General features: G+C 37.9%; 1 protein-coding gene across 1 annotated transcript in view; it reads right to left on the bottom strand.

Moving 5' to 3' along the window:
• LOC139723552 (uncharacterized) overlaps positions 1 to 15,433 on the bottom strand; it is a 157,927-nt gene that overhangs the window by 32,880 nt on the left and 109,614 nt on the right. Inside the window, 3 exon segments of the mRNA XM_071634792.1 lie at positions 1,329 to 1,637; positions 2,629 to 2,937; positions 3,930 to 4,238. Of these exon segments, the coding sequence (XP_071490893.1) occupies positions 1,329 to 1,637; positions 2,629 to 2,937; positions 3,930 to 4,238 (927 nt within the window).

Raw genomic sequence — 15,433 nt, 5'->3', positions numbered from 1 at the left:
CTTTGATAGAATAGTGTGATTAGGTGTGTCTTTAGAATCCCTTTTTCATATTTGAAAAACCTTGTCCACACTCTTCACTTTTAACTCTAATAACTTTTGACAGGATTGTGCTACTGCTTTGAAAGTTGGCATTAATTATGGACAGAATGTGTTAATGAGGCTTGCTTAATTTCAGTTTAATCTGATAATCCCTTCATTGTTGTTACTCTGGTGGTTTACTTCCTGTTTTTTGTCCCATTCATCGCACAGCCAGCACGGTTTGGTAAAGATTAAGCGCTTGAATAGACACTGTACTTCAGAGCCTCTTTTCTCAGTTCACACTTTTCCTGAGTTTGTGCTTTCTTTCCAATATTTAAATAGGTTAGGAGAGTCCATTTGATTTGAGTTATACATCATTTTAAAGCTTAAAGTCTGCTCTTTTAGAATATGGTCTTAACTAAAAATTCATGTCTGGCGACTTTTTGTTTGTTTTGAGGTGCAGGGTCACAATTGTTCTAATGAAGTACTTAGCAGCGATAGTTCCAAAGAAAGTATCTATCAGTATTTATTACTTTGTCAGGTGTAACATAACCCTGTCACATCTATTGACTAATATCAATACATTCGAAAGAGAATTTGGGTCCAAATACATAGTGTGCCCTTGAAAACGTAAATGCTTGCAAAGTGAATGCTCTTCTAGAATGTAAAACAAGGAGCTCCGTTCGCGTGAACTTCATCTCAAACTTCACTTGGTGTTTCTCTGTCAACAAGTCCAACCGAGACGGTTGACACTTTTTTTTAATGCCAACGATTAATTTCATAATTGCAGGGACAACGTTACTCAATAAATGTAAATCTTTTTTTTTTCTAAAAACGATTTTTTTTTTTACCCTCCGGCATTAATATTTTAGACAAAAACAACAGAAGCAGACCAGTGAAACCTACAAACAAGGAAGTCAAGAGAAACCAGCATCTAAACTTATTAACAAGATAAGCTCAGATTGTTTGATGAAAGATAAAATTGTCAGAATAAATTCTGAAATCTTGCCATAATCGTATGGATATCATACCTCTACATTATGATTTAAATGTCATTGCAATCCATGGAAATTATTACTGCCTTTCCTTTAAATACAGAAGTTCTCTCCAATTTACAGCGCAATCGATGTTCCTAAAGGTTTCAGGAACGTTTCTTGTCTTATTTTCCAAAGTCTGGAAATATTAAAGAGACGTTCGAACTCACATTTAGCATACAACTTCGGAGAATTTGGTTATAGGGATTGCGCATACAAAAGCTGAAATTGTCTTCCGGAATCAGGCTAGCATCACCCAAGATTGGTGAATCTTACCTGCAGCACTACACCTAACTCCAGCATCTTCGTGATGTCCGCAGTTGTTGACTCCGATTCCACTGTTGCCACAATCAAAGATGCTCGTTTCTGTTCCACTGCATGACACGTCATCGAGTAAAATGTCACCGGTGCCTTGCCCGAAGGCGGCATTACTCAGTGCTTCTACAGCGCCACCGAAACCAAGACTGCTACAGACAACGCCGGCATCGTTGATATCCCAGGAGTCATCGCACACAGTTCCCCAGGCTCCGTTCGCGTAAACTTCTACCCGTCCTTCATTGTTACTACTACCACCGACGAGGCGAACTTTTTTTTTTTTTAAAGGAAGATTAAACACAGATGACATGAAAGAATACATGCGGTTTTGCATCCCACGAACAAGCGAGAATACCCTTTTCTGTCATCATATTTTATTATAGCCCTGTTGATTTTTTTTTCAGAATGCTTATTTGAAGGTAAATTGTTCTGATGAAGTACTTAGCAGCGACAGTTCCAAAGAAAGTATCTATAAGTATTTATTACCTTGTACAGGTGTAACATAACCCTGTCACATTTATGGACAAATATCAATACATTCGAAAGAGAATTGGTTCCAAATACATAGTTGTGCCCTTGAAAAAGTAAATGCTTGCAAAGTGAATGCCCTTCTAGAATGTAAAACAAAGAGCTCCGTTCGCGTAAACTTCATCTCAAACTTCACTTGGTGTTTCTCCGTCAACAAGTCGAACCGTCTCGGGCGACACTTTTATTAAACCAACTGTTAATTTCAGAATTGCAGGGACAACGTTACTCAATGAATGTAAATCCTTTAAAAAAAAAAAGGTAACGATTTTTTACCCTCCGGCACTAATATTGTAGACAAAAACAATAGAAGTGAATCAGTGAAACCTACAAAACAAGAAAGTTAAGAGAAACCAACGTCTAAACTTATTAACAAGATAAGCTCAGATTGTTTGATGAAAGATGAAATTGTCAGAATAAATTCTGAAATATTGCCATAATCGTACGGATATCATACCTCTTCATTATGATTTAAATGTCATTGCAATCCATGAAAATTATTACTGCCTTTCCTTTAAATACAGAAGTTCTCTGCAATCTACAGCGCGATCGATGATCCTAAAGGTTTCAGGGACGTTTCTTGTCTTATTTTCCAAAGTCTGGAAATATTAAAGAGACGTTCGAACTCACATTTAGCATACAACTTCGGAGAATTTGGTTATAGGGATTGCGCATACAAAAGCTGAAATTGTCTTCCGGAATCAGGCTAGCATCACCCAAGATTGGTGAATCTTACCTGCAGCACTACACCTAACTCCAGCATCTTCGTGATGTCCGCAGTTGTTGACTCCGATTCCACTGTTGCCACAATCAAAGATGCTCGTTTCTGTTCCACTGCATGACACGTCATCGAGTAAAATGTCACCGGTGCCTTGTCCGAAGGCGGCATTACTCAGTGCTTCTACAGCGCCACCGAAACCAAGACTGCTACAGACAACGCCGGCATCGGTGATATCCCAGGAGTCATCGCACACAGTTCCCCAGGCTCCGTTCGCGTAGACTTCTACTCGTCCTTCATTGTTACTACTACCACCGACGAGGCGAACTTTTTTTTTTTTTTTAAAGGAAGATTAAACACAGATGACATGAAAGAATACATGCGGTTTTGCATCCCACGAACAAGCGAGAATACCCTTTTCTGTCATCATATTTTATTATAGCCCTGTTGATTTTTTTTTTCAGAATGCTTATTTGAAGGTAAATTGTTCTGATGAAGTACTTAGCAGCGACAGTTCCAAAGAAAGTATCTATAAGTATTTATTACCTTGTACAGGTGTAACATAACCCTGTCACATTTATGGACAAATATCAATACATTCGAAAGAGAATTGGTTCCAAATACATAGTTGTGCCCTTGAAAAAGTAAATGCTTGCAAAGTGAATGCCCTTCTAGAATGTAAAACAAAGAGCTCCGTTCGCGTAAACTTCATCTCAAACTTCACTTGGTGTTTCTCCGTCAACAAGTCGAACCGTCTCGGGCGACACTTTTATTAAACCAACTGTTAATTTCAGAATTGCAGGGACAACGTTACTCAATGAATGTAAATCCTTTAAAAAAAAAGGTAACGATTTTTTACCCTCCGGCACTAATATTGTAGACAAAAACAATAGAAGTGAATCAGTGAAACCTACAAAACAAGAAAGTTAAGAGAAACCAACGTCTAAACTTATTAACAAGATAAGCTCAGATTGTTTGATGAAAGATGAAATTGTCAGAATAAATTCTGAAATATTGCCATAATCGTACGGATATCATACCTCTACATTATAATTTAAATGTCATTGCAATCCATGAAAATTATTACTGCCTTTCCTTTAAATACAGAAGTTCTCTGCAATCTACAGCGCGATCGATGATCCTAAAGGTTTCAGGGACGTTTCTTGTCTTATTTTCCAAAGTCTGGAAATATTAAAGAGACGTTCGAACTCACATTTAGCATACAACTTCGGAGAATTTGGTTATAGGGATTGCGCATACAAAAGCTGAAATTGTCTTCCGGAATCAGGCTAGCATCACCCAAGATTGGTGAATCTTACCTGCAGCACTACACCTAACTCCAGCATCTTCGTGATGTCCGCAGTTGTTGACTCCGATTCCACTGTTGCCACAATCAAAGATGCTCGTTTCTGTTCCACTGCATGACACGTCATCGAGTAAAATGTCACCGGTGCCTTGTCCGAAGGCGGCATTACTCAGTGCTTCTACAGCGCCACCGAAACCAAGACTGCTACAGACAACGCCGGCATCGGTGATATCCCAGGAGTCATCGCAGACAGTTCCCCAGGCTCCGTTCGCGTAGACTTCTACCCGTCCTTCATTGTTACTACTACCACCGACGAGGCGAACTTTTTTTTTTTTAAAAGGAAGATTAAACACAGATGACATGAAAGAATACATGCGGTTTTGCATCCCACGAACAAGCGAGAATACCCTTTTCTGTCGTCATACTTTATCATAGCTGGGTTTTTTTTTTCAGAATGCTTATTTGAAGGTAATTGTTCTGATGAAGTACTTAGCAGCAATAGTTCCAAAGAAAGTATCTATAAGTATTTAACCTTGAAGATAGACACTCCTTTTACCAACTGAGAAATCAAGGAAAACGTCATCCAGCGTAACGCTTTGGGACAGATATTAGGATATCGAAAAACAATGTGAAGATAAAAACATATAGCTGTCCATTGCGGCAAAAATGAATACTCCATAAAACATAAAACGTAGGAAATTTATTTCAAAGAAAACATGAACCAATTAATTAATAATTGCTGTGTATTATTCAGTTTCACTTCGACATCTCACGAGCAAGGGCGCCGGAAAGGGGGGGGGGGACACACTTGGCCCCCCCCCCCCCCCAAAAAAAAAAAAAAAGATTTATGAAATGAAAATGCTCCCTGTAACAAATAATTATTCAAGTATTTAAAGACCAAAATGAACAATGAAAACATATAGCTGTCCATTGCGGCAAAAATGAATACTCCATAAAACATAAAACGTAAGAAATTCATTTCAAAGAAAACATGAGCCAATAAATTAATAATTGCTGTGTATTATTCAGTTTCACTTCGACATCTCACGAGCAAGGGCGCCGGAAGGGGGAGGGGGGGGGGGGGGGGGGGGACACTTGCCCCCCCCCCCCCCCTCAAAAAAAAAAAAAAGATTTATGAAATAAAAATGCTCCCTGTAACAAATAATCATTCAAGTATTTAAAGACCAAAATGAACAATGTCACTTTTCTTGTCTAAAAGTTGTCAATTTTATAACTACAAATGCGAAAATTTCGCCCCATACGAACGAAAATCATAACGCTATTAATATACATTATCTATACACTTACTTATGAGTAAATTTAGTGCATAGTGTATAGATGGTAGCCTCGCGTCCTCGAGTGTGCCCCCTGAAACATACCTTTAGTAAACTTTACATTTTCCTTTCCTTCTATACTTTTTAGCAATATAAGAATAGTTTTAATTGCTCGAAGAATGCAATGCGTTTAAGCTTTTAATGAATACATTTCAGACAAATGGCAAAGTAAAAATGGCTCGATCATGATCATAGTTCTTCGCAGTGATTTTTTTTACTATGTTTAGTGCCCTATAGAAATTTGAATTAAAATGTTCTGTAAACGCGACTTTTATACTCTGCTTTTTTTTGGAAAGTCCTTACCGTGATACCCCACTCCCACACCCTCATCCGCTCGGTCGCTTTGCTCCCTCGCCAAGGATCTCACACCGTCACATAATGTACTCGTAGTCCTTCGAACTAATTGTTTTATCAGTTTTGAGTTTCTTCAGTTTGTCTCCCTCTACAAATGAAAATTTATTGAGATCGCAACTGCTGATCTGTAAATTAACAAACATGTCGGAAAAAAAGGAACCAGTGGGACTCGAACCTGTCATCTACTGCTTTCCGGGCAGCGACACTACCACCAGGCTGTCCCTGGTTGCCGGCAGTGACACGATGAACATGGAACAAATACCCAAGCTCCGGGATTCCGACATTGTTATGTTCTTAATGTGCCAGGCCCAAAACCCCTAACGTGCCAGAGGTTTTTACTTAAGGCCAGAATGTATCGAAACTGGACTGACAATGTAATTTAAAACTGCCATATCTTTCAAACTATCGACTGTTTTGAATTGAGTTCTACACAACAAATATCAAGAAATGATTGTTCTTTCGTGCCATGTAGTCAGTTTTCCGTAATATCTATCTGAACTTGAAATATTGCAGAAATGTATAATATCATCAAAAAATTATTGGAATTTTTTGTGTAGTATGAAAAGAAAGAGTCAGTCGTGGTTTTTCTTCAATAGAACGCTCCCTTGACTCTGTGAGAAAGTTTTAGAGCTACATCTCCCGTTTCAAATGATAGCAAAATTGTCTTCTAGAATTGTATGATTCCAAAGATACAAGCGGTTTATTTTGTCTTAGCAATTTCTCTTTCTGCCTCAGTAATTCATTCCCAAATCTGAGTCCTTTAGTCCCAGATCCTGTATTTGAAACTAAAGTAATTGTCCCGGGCCCTGGAAAGTGTCTTTTGTCCACTTGAGAAGGAAGCACCCTCTAATCCTTCTTTTGTCTATGCGGACTACGGGCGGGCGCACTCTATTGAAATCGGCAGGCCTTTGTCAGCGAGGATTTGTGCGCGCGCAATTCCTTGGTAACGGCGGAGATCATCCGAGTACTGATTGAGTACGATACACACTAGCGGTTGCTAGGGGCAGCTTGAAGGATGAACATGACTCCTGATCGAAAGCGAAGATGCTGCCGTGATCTGACCGATAAAAGTGCACACGCCTTCCGGTTTTTATTTGTCTAACGCTGTATCAATCAAGAATGTTGATCCGATCAACCTATTGCCAGCCACTGTCCATCCGATCACAACATTACCAAAATATTATAACAAAGTTAATTCACGGTAGTATACCACTTTTGTGTTTATTGCCAATCCAGAGAAATCAAAGTAAAGTGGGTTTGGCTAGAAAACCAGTTCAATCTCAGCACCACGAGGTCAGTCGCTCGGAGCAGCACACCACGTGCTTGAGAGCCCAGCGCTGGTGTTTGAAGCCATGTGCGTGCAACTGAAAAGCTCACCATTCATTTCATGATTCGGTAAAATAGCGCTACGTTGGGAGGAGCCCTCTCATTCTCGAAACGATCATCTCACTTTGAAATAGTAAAGTTCAATAGCGCTGTACTTGTGAACTATGCGGCCAGAGTTGTGAAGTAATTGAATCTTGCAAACGAATGAATTCAGTCAGATTTGAAATTTCCAAAAGCCCGATCAGAACAGCGAAAATAACAACGAATTGAGACAAGACACTAAAACATGACACAGATAAACAGTGAAAGGAAAGGCAGCTTTGCACATATCATGATGAAGGAGCGAACAATGCAATTACATTCAACAAAATCATTACGGTACAAATAACACTTAAAAGAATCAAAAGCCCCCTGACAGTAGGCCTGATCTGCATAGCAAAATTGGTGACAAGAAGACAAAACTGTAGGTGCCGACAAGTATAAAATCACGTTTTACATTGCTGGTATGCTTTTTCAATGTTTGCTGTCTTTGATTGTCTTTAGTCTCATTCGCCGTGAAACATTTGATTATCTGAATATGACATTATTCAACGGCACATTCCATACTTTCACATGGCGTCAGAAATCTCTATAGCGCCTGCCAATATAGGTTTCATACCGAGCGATTTGTAACCATCAGAATTATTTTGAACGTTCATGGAAATCATAACATCGATCACTCTACTGTTGAAGTTCCTTCATTGGTTTATAATAGCCGATGGATGTTAGTTCCGTACTTGAATTCGTACCTTCATTGCGTTGTGACACAGTTTTCATGAAGCAGCATCATCCGACATTTCTTTTTTTCTTTTTTTGTGTGATCTCCAACACTGTTTTACTCCAAGGACTGAACAGCGGGATCTGAGTTTGAAGTTTTCAAAATCTGCATGCTAACAAATAGTTTGATGTTACTTTGCATCCTCTCTCTCTCTCTCTCTCTCTCCCTCTCTCTCTTATCTAAAGTCCTACGTAATAATAACTTTGATGGATTTGCTTGAGTTTGAACATTTTCCTCTTCACCTGCGACTCGGGGAAAATAACACGTTTCTATAAGAGGTAGGATAAACGATAAGCAAAGCTCAACAAATAACATAAATGCGTAAATATACTTTAATTCTGTGTCTCACTGAGCGATGAATGTTTGGAAACCTATCAAATTATAGGTTTCGAGCTTCCTAAACAGTTGAAATCAAAATCAAACAAGAAAACCCGTTTGCGAATTTGATATCGACTGTCTACGAATTACTGATCGAATTCTGTTCTACTTTATCGAGACTGTGCTGTAGGGATTGGGTCTGCATCATTGCTTGGCGATAAACGATACAGCTTCGATTTTTGTTATCATGAAATGATAAATAATTATTGATCATTTTGCGTGGTTGAGTAAACAATTTCTATAATACACCAATCGACTGTCGATGGTTCTTTTTTGTTTGTTTTGATTTTGTTTTTGTTTTTGGCCAAAAGAAATAAGATAAATATTCTTGACGTTCGCGACGATTCTGGTCGCTAATTCGAGAGTACGTAGTTAGAGACATTTACTGTTCCCATAGCCAAGGTTATTTACACGCTATTTATAGCCGGAAAGCTACAAGAACCAAAACATCCTCCAAAATACGGCAGGACAATTACAAATTTTACGGATACGGAGATACGCTCAATGCGTGAAAACTAGTTTTCTTCAAAATGTATAGAGAAAAGAAGAAGCAACATAATACGAGAGAAGGCATGCCGAAAGAGGTACAGTATGAAGACCAATTGAAGAGAAACCCTCAAAGAAAAAAAATGCAACCGTGGACGCAAGCACAAAAACAAAAACCAGTACATGGAAAACAACATAGTTTGACTGATTTTCACGTGCACATCGTCACATACATATAGAAAATCAGGCTCTATAATGTACTTTCATATCGGTGGAGTAAAACCAATACAGCCAGTTTGCGCTAAAATTACAGTTCCAGTCACTTTCGTAAGTTTGAGAAAAAAAAATCGGTTTTGGGTCAAAACCAGTGTTGATTAGTATTTGTACTATTTGCATGTCGTCGCTCAAAACAACAGCTCTATTCGCTCTTTGCGAACGCTGCCTACAATTTTTAAACTGAACTAAGCAAAATAATGTTCATCTTTTGCGATCTATATTTTGTCTGAAATTCCGAAACACTAGATTTCTACTTTGAATTTCATTTCGCTTCGAACTAGGAGAAGGTAATCACGCCAAAACAAACTACGAACTACGTGTGGTACCAAGCGGCATAGTTTACAGGTCTACTTTCCGTTCACTGCACACGTGCATAAGACAAGAACAAAAGCGTCTTCTTCTTTTGTATGCTAGCGTGGGGACGATTAGTGAAGTTCACCAAAATAAAAGGATGAAAGACTTGACCGACGAACGCAAGCTTACCGTCTTTGAGGGACAAAATCAAAGCAGCTTCCCGCCGGACAGCATCCAAGCGGAACAATACAACTGGAACCGCATAGGCAATACACGCAGATTAAATAGCATACACACGCGTGGTTTACCAATGAGACTTTTGATCTATACACATCTCGCAGAGGGTGCGCTCGCTGCGGATTTTCCCGACGCGAAAAAAATACATCTAGCCGAAAAATCACGTATTTACTCAAAATTTTCCAATGTAAGCATACTCATATTTTTGGTGAAAACGATGGCTATGCTAGTCAGCTACCAGTACATATCATTGTCAGTTTCTTGGTGTAACACATTATGGTACCATAAGAACTTAAATAATCAATGTTTTTCGCGCTCTTCTTTGTCGCCGATCGGCGACCATGGCACGTCAGCACTAAGGTCGCCGTTCGGCGACCATGGCACGTTAAGAGTTAAAAGTAGTCCAAGGCGGACAAGGCATAGGAAAAATGAAAGAAAGATAATTATTCAGAGGGGTGAAGGCTCAGGTTTGAGTTTCTTCAGTTTGTCTCCCTCTACAAATGAAAATTTGTTAAGATTGCAACTGCTGATCTGTAAATTAACAAACATGTCGGGGGAAAAAAAGATGACAGGTTCGAGTAAACATGTCGGGGGAAAAAAAAAGAAGACAGGTTCGAGTCCCATTGGTTCCTTTTTTCCGACATGTTTGTTAATTTACAGATCAGTAGTTGCGATCTTAACAAATTTTCATTTGCAGAGGGAGACAAACTGAAGAAACTCAAACCTGAGCCTTCACCCCTCTGAATAATATCTTTCTTTCATAATTGTTTTTTGTCATGATTAATTCTCTAGAATTTTGCTTTTAAATGCTCTATAAACGCGACTTTTGTACTCTGTTTTTACAAAAAGTCCCTACCGTGGGAGGGGGGGGGGTATCCCCCCTCCCTCCAACACCCTCCCCCCACTCGGTCGCTTCTCTCCTTTGCGGAGGATCTCACCCGTCACATAATATACCCCCCGTATGTTATAATCGTAAAGGCAAAGTATAATCGTAGTCCTTCGCACTATTTTTTTCACTATGTTTAATTAGTAGAAATTTGCTTCTAAATGCTCTATAAACGCGACTTTTGTACTTTTTTTCACAAAAAGTCCCTACCGTAGGGGGGGGGGGAGGTATCATGGACCTTCCTTTCTGAATATTTTTCCACCCTATCACTGAAATTGTGACACGTTTGTTTGTTTGTTTGTTTCTTTGTTTCTTTCTTTCTTTCTTTCTTTCTTTCTTTCTTTCTTTCTTTCTTTCTGTCCTTCTTTCTTTCTTTCTTTCTTTCTTTCTTTCCTTCTTTCTTTCTTTCTTTTTTAAGGGGGTTTTGAGTGAACCACATGAGATTCATGCATCCTATCAGGGTATCCCTTTATTGGTTCCTGACCAGATTTGGGGGTTTTACGATGATTTCTGTCGCAAGGAGGCGCTGCTAGCACAAAAGCAAGCGCACGAACCCCCCAGTTTTACAATTGTTCTGCATTTAGTAACCTTTCTTCTACAATTTGATCAAGTTTCATGAAATGACACGGCTACAACATGACATTCATGAACCCCACATAATCACGGCACCCACGACGGGTTTGTAACCACATATTTGGATCTATACAAGACGATTTCTATCACATGGGGGTGCTGCCAGCATAAAAACTAGCACAAGAACCCCCACTTTTTATTGTTTTTCTGGAATTAATACGCCTTCTTCTACAACTTGGTGAAGTTCCGTGAAAATGACATGGGTTTGAATGTACATCATGAGATTCATGAACCCACTCTGTCAGGGCATCCCTGCCCAGGTTCGTGACCAGATTTTGGGGTGTTACGATGATTTATGTCACATGGGGTGCTGCCAGCACAAAAACTAGCAGACGAACCCCCACTTTTGATTGTTTTTGTGGAATTAGTAATAACCGGGGGGCCAAAAGCTAAAAACAGAGGTCGAGTTGCACTCTCTCTACAAACTAAGTAGACCATGCTTATTTTCAAGTTTTTATTGTAACAAACAACATTCCACTGGTCTACCTCAAAAAATTTGTTGCGAAAGCCTCCAAATCCAAGATGGCGTCCAAGATGGCCGCCATATTTACTGAATTTGTTATTTATATGATAGAATTTGATAGAAACATCAAATTTCAACAAATGTAATGTCATATGAAAGAGAATAAAATTGTCTACAAGTTGATACCATTTTTGTGGGTTATTGTGATAACTGGATTGAGATTTTAAGGAAAAAACACTCATTTTTTGATATTTTTCTGAAAAAAGGAAAATCATGAAAATGCTTGATTCAGCATAAATCAGAGAAAGACTGAAGGATTATCTTGAAACGTTTCAAGAATTTTGTTTGACATATAATTAATATTTTGAGAAAATTAGGGGTCAGTACCAATTTTGGTTCAGAAGATATATTGTCTCAAACTTGAAAACTCACTACGTAAGAATGGCCACTTTAGTTGTGACCAAGACCTTGTTGGTCATAAAAAGGTCTGCGCGCCAAGACTACTACACGCACCACCGGCACTGGCGCTGGTAGCAGCACCAGTAGTGCGTGTAGTAGTCTTGGCAAATGCAGACTTTTTCTTTGACAAACAAGGGTTTGTGCCTGCAAACTAACTTTTCATATCAAGTGGTAGCTCAGGTGATACTGATCGCTATTATTTCAAAGTAGATTGTTCTGAAGCAGATGAGATGAAGCAAACAAAATTTCAAATAGAGGTAGTAGCTTGAAACTTGGCACCAATCTTGTTATAGATAGTTTAAGACACAATTTAGATCAACCGCTCAAAAAAAAAAAATCAAGATGACAGCCATCAAAGTTGACATAGTGTATTGCGCCAAATTAAATGTATTATTTCGATTTTGATACAATTTTGTCTGTTGTGATATCTTAAACCGTCTTAGGTTTTTATGGACACATTTTTAAAACCAGTGATATTCTACTCTCCGAAAAAGAAAAAACAAATCGAGTGGAAGTTTTTACTTTTGATGTGAGGAGTGAATAACAGAAAACGGTGAATTTAGAGTGAAATTGGAGTGACTTTTGAGTGAAAATGTTCATTTTCACTCATTTTAGTGGGACCTTAGGCCGGGCTCCACACTAACTTTTATTTTTGGTGGCCCAAAGGCAAATATCCGACCTTTTTTGGTGGCCCGATCAGGCCACCAAATTCTTCATTTCTGACATTTTGGTGGCCCGACATGCGTTTTTGGTGGCCCCTGGCCACCGGACCAACGTTTGTGTCGAGCCCTGCCTTTGAATAGGGATCACTCGTCACTCTTCGAGTGATCCCCGAGGTCACTCTAAAATAAATGAAAACGAACATTTTCACTCTCGAGTGATCCTGATATCTAATATGGGAAAGCATCTAACAATGGCATAAGTTCAGATCAATTGTGACATTATAACCCACATGAAATCAGCCCCAAAACAATGTAAGAAAAATCTGATAACAGTAAATACAGTTTCAGCATGCTTATTTGTAAATGTGAATATACAGCACGAATAATCAATTTGGAAAATTTTATTCGAACAATATAGTGAAAAGTAATTTCGCACAACACATTTAAGAGCAAAGTTGATAAATTGCCGCCATGTCAGATTTTTTTTTTTTTTTTTTTTTGAGGGGTCGGATCAGAAGGGCTTTCAAGGACATCTACGGATCAGACATTATTACACATACCATCATCATTCACGTTTCTACAACAGCAGAGTAACATACAAGTAAAAAAGCATATAGTATCTTTGATACAGAAGCATTTCTTTTTTTATCAAAGATTGGGCTTTACCCAAACACTGGAATGAGCTCTACCCCCCCCCCCCCCAAAAAAAAAAAGACCCTCAATATGGTTTACATTAGTACAATATCGTTCGGATGTATAGAAACATGTAATAGACAGAAAGATAAGAAGATTAAAAATATATATCAAATTATAAGTTATAAGTTGAGATTTAACTTTGACGCAACACACTTAAGGTATTGTTTGCCATTGGGAGAGATATCATATTCGATTTATATGTGCAGGTTAGCTGTATTACAAAACATTCTACCATGTAAAAAAATCATAATAAAGCCTAAAACATACGAAGATATCACCATTTCTTTTCAAGAAACCATAACCATGATAACTGTTAACAATTTAGTATTTGAATTCGAATTTGAATTTGAATTATATATAAGAAATATTCTTATCAGATCTATTTAGTACATCTAACAATATTTAGCATTAAATATACTGATTTAAGCTTGTACATTACTTGTTCTATCCCTAACTCACAGTTTAGAACTAGCTTGAGGAATTAAGTAAAGCTGGGTTTTTGTTTTACGTGCACTAATGGTAAATAATGCCTTGAACGACAACCTCGATTAATTACCGCCATCTTGAATTTTGTGTGGATACTGTTTTTATCGCTAATTATTACATATTGGAAAAATTTGTGCCAAATTCCAAGCTCCTATCTCTTTTTGAAAAATACTTTCTGTTCAATCTTATCTGCCTCAGAACAATCTAGTATGATGAAATGCTACAGTAATAGCGACCAGCGTCACCTACCACTTGGCATGAAAAGTTAGTTTGCAGGTACTTGCAAGTCACTAGACCATTACAGTATTACATGTGATCATGTAAACACATTGTATGCAAAATTTATAATGCATGAATATAATTTTTTCAAGTTTTAGATGTTAACTTGTCAACAGTGTATGATATTGCCCGTAATTCCAGAAATATGAGTTATGTCTCAATCTCAATCGCAGGTTTCAAATAATTCTTCAGTTCTTATTTGATAAATACTAAATCATGCATTTTTACATTTCTTCATTTTTTTCAAAAGAATATAAAAATATTGATTCCCCCCGAAAAAAAAAGAGAGAAGCAAACAACCACCCCCCCCCCCCACTATTTATCACAACACACAGCTAAAGTGGTATCAACTTTTAGAAAGTTTTGCTCTCCTTCATATGACATCAAATTTGTTGCAATCTAATGTCTCTATCAAATTTTATGTTTGAAATGTTAAATTCAATAAAAATGGTGGCCCTATTGGACCGCATCTGTACTTTGGAGGTTTTTGCAACAAATCTACTGAGGTGTACTTACGGAACATTGCTTAGTATGCTTAATATTATGTATGGTTTTGTTTATAGAGAGAGTGGAACTCGAAAAGTAAGCACGATCTTGGATTTGACCCTCTGTGACGTCTTTGGAAACAGATGCGTGCAAATACATATTATGTAAAATGGGATTTCAAGTTTGAGACATTATAACTCCTGAACCAAATACAATACTGACCTCCAAATATTGATTATATGGGAAAGATTTTAATTTCTGCATGGTTTTCATAAACATTTTTGATTAAATTTTTTGTAACTTTTTAGAGAAATATTCATGGTGCATTCTGAAAAATGTCTCCATAAAAACCTAAGATGGTTTGAAATAGCATTAAAATGTTCAGAGTATATAAAAACCATGTAAATAGAAACCAAAACAGACAAAATTGTATGAAAATCGAAATGATACATTTACTTTGGCGCAATACACTATGTCAGCTTTGATGGCCTGCAATCTTGAATTTTTTGAGTGATTGATCCAAATTTTGTTTTAAACTTTCTATAGCAAGGTTATTTCAAGCTTCTACCTCTATTTGAAAGATATTTTTTCCTTCATCTCATCTGCTTCAGAACAATCTACTTTGAAATAATAGCAATCAGCGTCACCTGAGCTACCACTTGGTATGAAAAGTTAGTTTGCAGGCACAAACCCTTGTTTGTCAAAGAAAAAGTCTGCGTTTGCCAAGACTACTACACGCACCACTGGCACTGCTACAAGCGCCAGTGCCAGTGGTGCGTGTAGTAGTCTTGGCGCGCGCAGGCTTTTTTTACGACCAACAATGTCTTGTCACAACTAAAGTGGCCATTTTTACATAGTGAGTTTTCAAGTTTGAGACATTATAACTCCTGAACCGAAAACGGTACTGACCCCTAATTTTCTCCGAATATGAATTATATGTCAAACAAAATTCTTGAGATGTTTCA

Source organism: Diadema antillarum, unplaced genomic scaffold (genome assembly GCF_040938485.1).
Source record: "Diadema antillarum isolate AM-2024a unplaced genomic scaffold, OU_Dant_1.0 scf00000192, whole genome shotgun sequence".
Taxonomy (NCBI): Eukaryota; Metazoa; Echinodermata; class Echinoidea; order Diadematoida; family Diadematidae; genus Diadema; species Diadema antillarum.
This window is presented reverse-complemented; position numbering and strand designations above follow the sequence as displayed.